Consider the following 8,057-nt stretch of genomic DNA (forward strand, 5'->3'; position numbering starts at 1 on the left):
GGGAGACTCCCGGGCGCCTCGATGGACCCGCCTCACAGGCCGCTCTGGGCGAGGGGCGCGCGTTCCAACCACGTCAAGACCCGGCCGGGCTCGGGGTCGGAGGGGGGCGCGGTCCAGGTCGGGGCGCGGGTTCGGGGGAGACGCGGTCCAGGTTCGGGGGCGCGCGGTCGGAGTCAGAGGGCGCGGGGTCCGAGGGCGCTAGGCCGCCGGCCCCCACAGGCACGCCCCGCACGGCGCGAGGCCGCTGCCACACACAGAGAGGCGGCCCGTCCCGGGCTGAAGATGGCAGGCCAGCACTCACCTGTCACGCCGCCGCCGAGCCCGCCACCGCGCAGTGCGAGCCGGGCCGTGCGCTGCAGCCCGTGGGTTCCCAGCCACGCGGCGCCTGGGACGGACGCGGACGCACAGCCCTAAAACCCGGCAGCCCGACGCCCCACACTTCCGGCGCAGGAACTCCCGGCTCCCCCTCAGCCCCGCGCCGGAAATCCACTACACGCAGGCGCCGCAGGAAGTCCCGCCTCCGCCCCAAGCTAGTACCGCCGGAAATCCAGCCCCGCGAAGGAAGTCCCGCGCGACGCCAGTGTGGGCGGGGGGGCCGGAGGGGGTCGCGGAGAGGGCGGAGGCGTGGTGGCGTTGTTCGACCCCGAGACCGCCGGGGCCTCGACCCGCGAGGTCGGCGACCATCTGGAGACGCCGCGGAGGGCCGGGAGGTGGGGTGGGGGCGCTGAGGGCCCGCGGGTACTCACTGCGGCGGGCTACTGCGGGCTCCTGGGTCTGGCGCAGGTCGGCGTCCATCGGGACCCAGGCCGGGCATGTGGGAACGGCTGCTCCCAGTCAGAACCGCCGGGTGTGCCGGGAGCCGTTTCCCGGGGCGTCGGGAGCGAGGTGGCTGCGCGCGGAGCCTGGCGGATCTGCGGAGGGTGACTCACCCACTGCAGCCTCCTGTCTGAAATGTATGTTAGCCATTGGCTGCAGAGAGGAAACAAAGGCAGCCTCTCGCCGCGGAAGGTGGGACCTGATGGCCTTCTTGTCCTTGTCCAGGTTGGAAAAATTACAGGGTGCGCAGAAGGCCTCGACTCTACGAACAACCAGATGAGCGTTTAAAGCCTTAAGTAAAGACAAAATCAGACGCGTGGGAGCATTTTTCTTTTAAACAGCAAAGGTCATCATTCGGAGTCAAGAAGCACTAGTATGATCGTTGCACAAGGAACAAACGACGTATTTGGGGATCCAAATAACCAAAAAGTTTGTAGAATAAAACCTGAAGTTACTTCATCATTGAGTATAATAAACCTTATTACTAAAAACAATTATATAAGGTGTGGGACTTCCCTGGTGCTGCAGTGGTTAAGAATCCACCTGCCAATGCAGGGGACAAACCCATGTTCCACAAGTACTGAGCCCACGGGCCTAGAGCCTGTTCTTTGCAGTAAAAGAAGCCACTGCAAGGAGAAGCCCAAGCACCACAACTAGAGAAAGCCTTTGCACAGCAATGAACATCCAATGCAGCCAAAAATAAATAAATAAATAATTTTTAAAAAAATTGTATAAGGGGAACTGAGGATGTCAAACTTGGAGGTTGTGGCTATCATTCATCAAGAAATTCTATTAAAGACCTAATATGCACAAGGCATTCCGCTGGGTGAGGGAGCACCTAGAATGCCTGATTAACCACAATATTGGCTGCAACTGATTCACGTGCTAATATGTGGTTTTGTTTTGCAGCACAGCATCCACAGTTTGGATGAAACTTAGGGTATTGTTAATTGGGGTAATGTTTTCTCTGATATACTTAGGATTCCATACAAGTCACTGTAAATAAAATGATTGCATAAAGTGTCACAAAACTAAAACAGGAAAGGAGTCAACACTTTGAGGGCCTGTTGCATGCCAGGCAGTTCACAGATTTGGTAACTTTGATCCTCAAAACCAATAAAGTAAAAATTATTAGTAGAGAAATATAAATCAAAAGTGCAACGAGGTATTACCTCACACTGGTCAGAATGGCTATCATCAAAAAGTCTACAAATAACAAATGCTGGAAAGGGTGTGGAGAAAAGGGAACCCTCTTGTACTGTTGATGGGAATGTATATTGGTACAACCACTATGGAGAACAGTATGGAGGTTCCTTTAAAAACGAAAAATAGAGTTACCGTATGATCCTACAATCCCACTCTGGGGCATATATCCAGACAAAACTCTAATTTGAAAAGATACATGCACCCCTATGTTCATAGCAGCACTATTTACAAGAGTCAAAACATGGAATGAACCTAAATGTCCATCAACAAGATGAATGGATAAAGAAAATGTACATGAATACAATGGAATACTACTCAGCCATAAAAAAGAATGAAATAATGCCATTTCCAACATGGATGTACCTAGAGATTATCATTCTGAGTGAAAAAAGATAAAAATATATATCATGTGGGATCTAAAGTATGATACAAATGAACATATTTATAGACCAGAATAGACTCTGATACAGAAAACAAACATGGTTATCAAAGGGGAAAGGTGAGGGGTAGAGATAAATTAGGAGGTTGGGATTAACATATACACACTAATATATATAAATAGATAATAAGGATTTACTGTAAAGCACAGGGAACTATATTCAATATCTTGTAAACCTATACTGTAAAAGAATTGGAAAACTACATGTATAACTGAATCACTTTGCTCTACACCAGAAATTAACACAACTATACTTCAATTAAAAAAATTATTCTAAATTGAATTCTAATTAAGGGTAAGAATGTTAAAATTACTTGTCAAAAGCAACCTAAGTGTCCATAAACAGATGAATGGATAAAGAAGACGTAGTACATATATACAATGGAATATTATTCAGCCATAAAAAGAAACGAAATTGAGTTGTTTGTAGTGAGGTGGATGGACCTAGAGTCTGTCATATAGAGTGAAGTAAATCAGAAAGAGAAAAGCAAATACTGTTTGCTAACACATATATATGGAATCTAAAAAAAAAGAAAAAGGTTCTGAAGAACCTAGGGGTAGGACAGGAATAAAGACACAGACGTAGAGAATGGACTTGAGGACACGGGGAGCGGGAAGGGTAAGCTGAGACGAAGTGAGAGAGTGGGATGGCCATATATACACTACCAAATGTAAAATAGCTAGTGGGAAGCAGCCGCATAGCACAGGGAGATCAGCTCCGTGCTTTGTGACCACCTAGAGGGGTGGGATAGGGAGGGTGGGAGGGAGACGCAAGAGGGAGGAGATATGGGGATATATGTATATGTAGAGCTGATTCACTTTGTTATAAAGCAGAAACTAACACACCATTGTAAAGCAATTATACTCCAATAAAGATGTTTTTAAAAAATTACTTGGGGCTTCCCTGGTGGCGCAGTGGTTGAGAGTCCGCCTGCCGATGCAGGGGACACGGGTTCGTGCCCCGGTCCGGGAAGATCCCACATGCCGCGGAGCGGCTGGGCCCGTGAGCCATGGCCGCTGGGCCTGCGCGTCCGGAGCCTGTGCTCCGCAACGGGAGAGGCCACAACAGTGAGAGGCCCGCGTACCACACACACACACAAAATTACTTGTCAAAAGTCAGAAAGCTAGTATGCAATGGAGCAAAGATTGGATTAAAATCCAGGTCCACATCAAAGTCCACATTTTCCACAGCGCATTCCTTTGATAGGGCTGTTGTAACAGAGTAACACAAATTACGCTTAAACGACATAAATTTATTGTCTCAGGTCTGGAAGCTTGAGGTCCAGAATCAAGGTGTCAGTGTTACATTTTGTTTGTGTCAGTGTTGGTTCCTTCCGAGACCTGTGATGGGGAATCTATGCCATGCGTCTCTCTCTCTCACTCCCTTAGTTTCTGGTGGTTTGCCAGCAACTCCGAATTGTAGAGGTCAAGTTTTCTAATTCCTTTTATTCACAATTTTAAGTCTCGACACTTCTGGGTGCAACCGCTCACGCTTACCGACCGATCTCAATTTAGTGCACAGAACGGCCGCGAGCAGGCGCCTCCCCACGCCTCAGAGCCCGAGCGTGCAGAGAAGCCTGACATCAGCACGTCACCAGCGCAGGGCCTCGGGCGCCTCAATTGGCTGGCTCGGCCAGGGCGTGACCGGTGGGCGGCCGCTCTCCCGGGCCCCTTCTCTCCTAGCTCACTCCGTCAGGTAGCTCCGCAGTCGAGGAGCACGCCCCTCACTCAGCGCCACAGGGAGGACGCCGAAAGCATCTGCGCTTCGGCCTGGGGGCGGCTCTGCAGCTCACGGCCCTGGGAGGAGACCCCTCGCGCTCCGGGAGTGGCGCCACCGCGCGACCGTGACGTGAGGCGCGGCCGGCGCGCCATTGGCCAGCGGCAATGTGGCGCGCTCTGGCACGGGCGCGGGCGATTGGGCGCGCGGCGTTGGGAGGCGGGGCTAGGGCCGGGGGCGGGCCTTGTGCTTGGGAGCTAGGCCTGCAGGAGACAAGCGCGGCGGAGAGTCGTCCTGCTGCCGGTCTGCTTGTGAGGTAGGGAGGCTGGGTCTCTGAGGGGAGGCGGGCTGGAGTCCCGGGGTCGGCGTCGGGCTCGGCGCTGAGGGGCGGGCCCACTGCCTGTTAGTCGCGTCCTGTGAGCTCAGGGTGCTTTTTCCTTTTAACTGTTTTGGGGAGAAGCCAGAGGGCGGAGGTCTATGCGGCGCGGGAAGCGCGTGGGGTCGCCGCCGGGCTGGGTGGGCGCAGGCCGGGAGGATGGCGCGGGGGAGGTGGCGGGGCGGGCGGAGGGTGGGGTGCGGGGCGGCGGGCTCAGCCTCCAAACCTCGGGTCCCCACCTCCCCCGCCAGGCCCCCGGGTCGGCGCGCAGGCTGGGCCGCGATGCCCGAGGTGAGCACTGACGAGCTGGACGAGCGGCAGGTGCAGCTTTTGGCGGAGATGTGCATCCTCATCGACGAGAACGACCGGAGGATCGGGGCGGAGACCAAGAAGAACTGCCATCTGAACGAGAACATCGAGAGAGGTGCCCGCAGGGGCGGCGGGGCCGGGTCCCCGGGCGGGAGCCCCGCTTCCTTCGGACCCCAAAGCGACAGGCAAGTAACTGGCCTCTTAAAACTCAATTCATCGTATTTCTTTTGCTTTCAGGATTATTGCATCGAGCTTTTAGTGTTTTCTTATTCAACACTGAAAATAAGCTCCTGCTGCAGCAGAGATCAGACGCTAAAATTACCTTTCCAGGTTAGTGTGCTTTGTGTAGTGTTTTGGGGGGGACTGTATTTAGTTTGATTTTGTCACATGCAACTTCTGGTAGCCAAGGTCAAAAAAGAAATCTTGTGAATGACTTAGTTTTATATTCTTCATACAAAAAACTTGTACGGTGGTTGCAACCTAATAAGACGTAAAGTTTATCCTAATAAAGGATAAAAACTGCTAGGTATGTGCAGATTCATATATAACTTTCTAAATTGTATTTAATACACGTTATGATCGCTTTGGTTAAGAAGGCGTTCATAAAAACACCTACACAAGTGTCACAGAATGGTTGCTGATAGCTCATTATAACAGGTTTAGAAATCCTCAAGAATCATTTTGTTTTTCTGTTACTTTTAAAATTTAAAGTTTTCTTAACCTTTCAGACCTGCTTTGAAGAAAAGTTAATGTACATCTATATTAACATGTTCCAGGTTGTTTTACTAATACTTGCTGTAGTCATCCCTTAAATAACCCACGAGAGCTTGAAGAAAACAATGCAATTGGAGTAAGGCGAGCAGCACAGAGGCGTTTAAAGGCTGAATTGGGAATTCCCATGGAAGAAGTAAGCAGCCATACTAGCTGAAATCTAGAATACATTGAAACAATTTTTAGTAAAACATTAAATTTAGGTGTAGCTTTCTGCTTTGTAATCTCTTGTTTTTTTAGGCCAAGAAAGCCCATTGGATAAAGGTTAAATTTTGATTTCATAATACTTGTCGATATTTAACTCAGTACCAAAATGGATTGATCTGTTAACCAGTTTATAAAGTTGACTGTTTTATAATTGATCAGATCAAAGATGAATATTTTCTTGTGAACTCCAGATCTGATTGGGTGAATTGAAATAATCTTTTTTTCCCTGGAATTGTCCCCTTTTAATAATACACGAATAAATAATCTCTCATTTAGTTAGAACGGTAAATCTTTTTCTCCTGTAAGTTAATATTAAGATGTGAGGCAGAATGGCACACTTCTAGTTAGTGACTGCTTTTCTTTTTTTCTTTAATACAGGAGTTTTCAATAAATCTACTTCTATTTTTGGTCCTATGGGAAAAGTGTCAGACACTTGAAACTATTTAATGTTATTTAATACTATTTCCATATATTAATAGGAGACTAATGTTTCAAAAGTTGTCATTCTAAAACTAGTTCTGTTGTTCAAGGTATTACTGAAATGTAGGGGGTTGATTTAGATTATTTTATCGTTGATATATTGGAGGTTTTTGGGTTTTTGTCCTAGGTTCCTCCAGAAGAAATTAATTATCTAACACGAATTCATTACAAGGCTCAATCTGATGGTATTTGGGGAGAACATGAAATTGATTACATTTTGTTTGTGAAGAAGAACGTGACCTTGAATCCAGATCCCAATGAGATTAAAAGCTACTGTTACGTATCAAAGGAAGAACTAGAAGAACTTCTGGAAAAGGCAGCCCATGGTGAAATTAAGATAACTCCGTGGTTTCAAATTATTGCAGAGACTTTTCTCTTTAGGTGGTGGGATAACTTAAATCATTTGAATCAGTTTGTTGACCATGAGAAAATACACAGAATGTAGATGTGGAGATGAATGATTACTAAAGTACTAAAGAATTTCTCTACTTAGTAAACTTAAGATGAATTTTTTAAAAACCTGGTTCCCCGTTAGAACTCTCATTGGAAATACTGATACAAGGAGAATTCGTGTGGAAAAGAATTCTTGATTTGTGTCATACAACCCATATGTTAACTGCAATTTGTAAAAAATATTTGAGATTATTATAAAAAAGAGCAAATAAACTAATTTAACCTATCTAAGCAGACAGTTATGACAAATTTGAATAAGTTCTTCATTTTTTAATATATTGTGATAAACATTTTCAGAAGACTTGTAGAGCACTTTGCTGTTTGCCAGGTGCTTGATGTATCTTTAAATTTTTATCATAGTCCAGAAGAATGTTCAATGGAAACTATTTGCTTATCTACTTCAAAACAGTTCAAATTAACTTTTCAGATGGAGATTAATATAGAACAGGTTCAAGGGAATTCAATGGTATATATCCCGATTTCTGTCATTGTTAACTTTGTGTTTTAATCATTCTGAAGTATTTTGATGCTTAAAGTCAAACATTGTTTTTGGTAATGACTAGGTTAATTCATTTAAATAAGCATTGCTGATTAGCAAAGTCTGTGGTTTTCAGAGTTACTGGGAACAGACAGGCTATTTGTAAAATGGAACTTGGGTCATACTCTACAACAGGGTATTCTAACCTTGGCACTGCTGATGTTTGGGTTGGATAATTCTTTTGGGGGCTCATCCTTTGTGTTGTAGGATTTAGCAGCATCCCCAGGTTCTACATTAAAAAATGCTGTTGGCACTGCTCCCCCCATGACAGCCCCAGTGACACCAGATGCCAAATGTCTCCTCGAGGACAGCATCACCCACAGTTGAGAACCACTGTTCTGCTGAGTCAGGCCGTGTTGTAGGGGGGAAATTATCAAAAAGGCTGGCGTGCATATTAAATAGATTTGGGTTATGGAATATGTGTGTATTAATATTTAAAGTACACTTTGACTAATGTACTTTAAACTCTTGCCATAGACTTCTCAGACTTGAAATCTTAAGACAGCTTTATTATCTTTGAATGCTGTGTATTAGTAAGTAATGAAGAAAAAGATAAAAATTTGTTTCTTACAAAGCTAAATGTTTTATAAATTCAATATAAAAATCCATTTGTTAACCCTGAACAGTTAATTTCAGGCAAGACTGTGTAGCTAATAGTAACTTTATTGAAAAATAAAAACAAAACTAAATTACATTTTGATACTGTTGTCTAGTTTGTTAAAACTTCAATACAGTAATAGGTCAA

General features: G+C 46.1%; 2 protein-coding genes across 6 annotated transcripts in view; one reads left to right on the forward strand and one right to left on the reverse strand.

The window, feature by feature from the left end:
• Positions 1-925, reverse strand: part of WDR37 (WD repeat domain 37) — a 57,521-nt gene extending 56,596 nt beyond the window's left edge. For 2 of the 3 annotated variants that reach the window (XM_082617257.1, XM_082617255.1), the window contains exon 1: positions 747-925. The gene's annotated coding sequence lies outside the window, so the exon portion shown is untranslated. Of the gene's footprint in view, positions 1-301; positions 420-746 lie in introns of those variants that run through there. The other variant, XM_082617256.1, reaches the window with a different exon arrangement.
• Positions 926-4,150: 3,225 nt separating this feature from the next.
• IDI1 (isopentenyl-diphosphate delta isomerase 1) lies at positions 4,151-7,000 on the forward strand. Of its 3 annotated transcripts, none has more exons than XM_082617471.1 (5): positions 4,151-4,494; positions 4,806-4,978; positions 5,101-5,193; positions 5,640-5,770; positions 6,449-7,000. In XM_082617471.1, the coding sequence occupies exons 1-5, from the start codon at positions 4,346-4,348 to the stop codon at positions 6,764-6,766; spliced, it is 864 nt and encodes a 287-aa protein (XP_082473597.1). In that variant the 5' UTR covers positions 4,151-4,345; the 3' UTR covers positions 6,767-7,000. The 3 variants fall into 3 exon arrangements, with proteins under 3 accessions (XP_082473597.1, XP_082473599.1, XP_082473598.1); XM_082617473.1 differs by lacking the exon at positions 4,151-4,494 and adding an exon at positions 4,543-4,605; XM_082617472.1 differs by lacking the exon at positions 4,151-4,494 and adding an exon at positions 4,641-4,694.
• The last annotated feature ends 1,057 nt before the right edge of the window (positions 7,001-8,057 follow it).

Source organism: Mesoplodon mirus (assembly GCF_964341445.2).
Source record: "Mesoplodon mirus genome assembly, chromosome: 4".
Classification (NCBI taxonomy): Eukaryota; Metazoa; Chordata; class Mammalia; order Artiodactyla; family Ziphiidae; genus Mesoplodon; species Mesoplodon mirus.

What these genes read in the sequence shown, in the direction of transcription:
- IDI1 (XM_082617471.1), top strand. Translation starts at nt 4,346, where the DNA reads ATGTGGCGCGCTCTGGCACGGGCGCGGGCGATTGGGCGCGCGGCGTTG. An exon ending in GCTGCCGGTCTGCTTGTGAG is followed by an intron (nt 4,495 to 4,805) that starts GTAGGGAGGCTG and finishes CTCCCCCGCCAG; the next exon opens with GCCCCCGGGTCGGCGCGCAG. An exon ending in GAACGAGAACATCGAGAGAG is followed by an intron (nt 4,979 to 5,100) that starts GTGCCCGCAGGG and finishes TTTTGCTTTCAG; the next exon opens with GATTATTGCATCGAGCTTTT.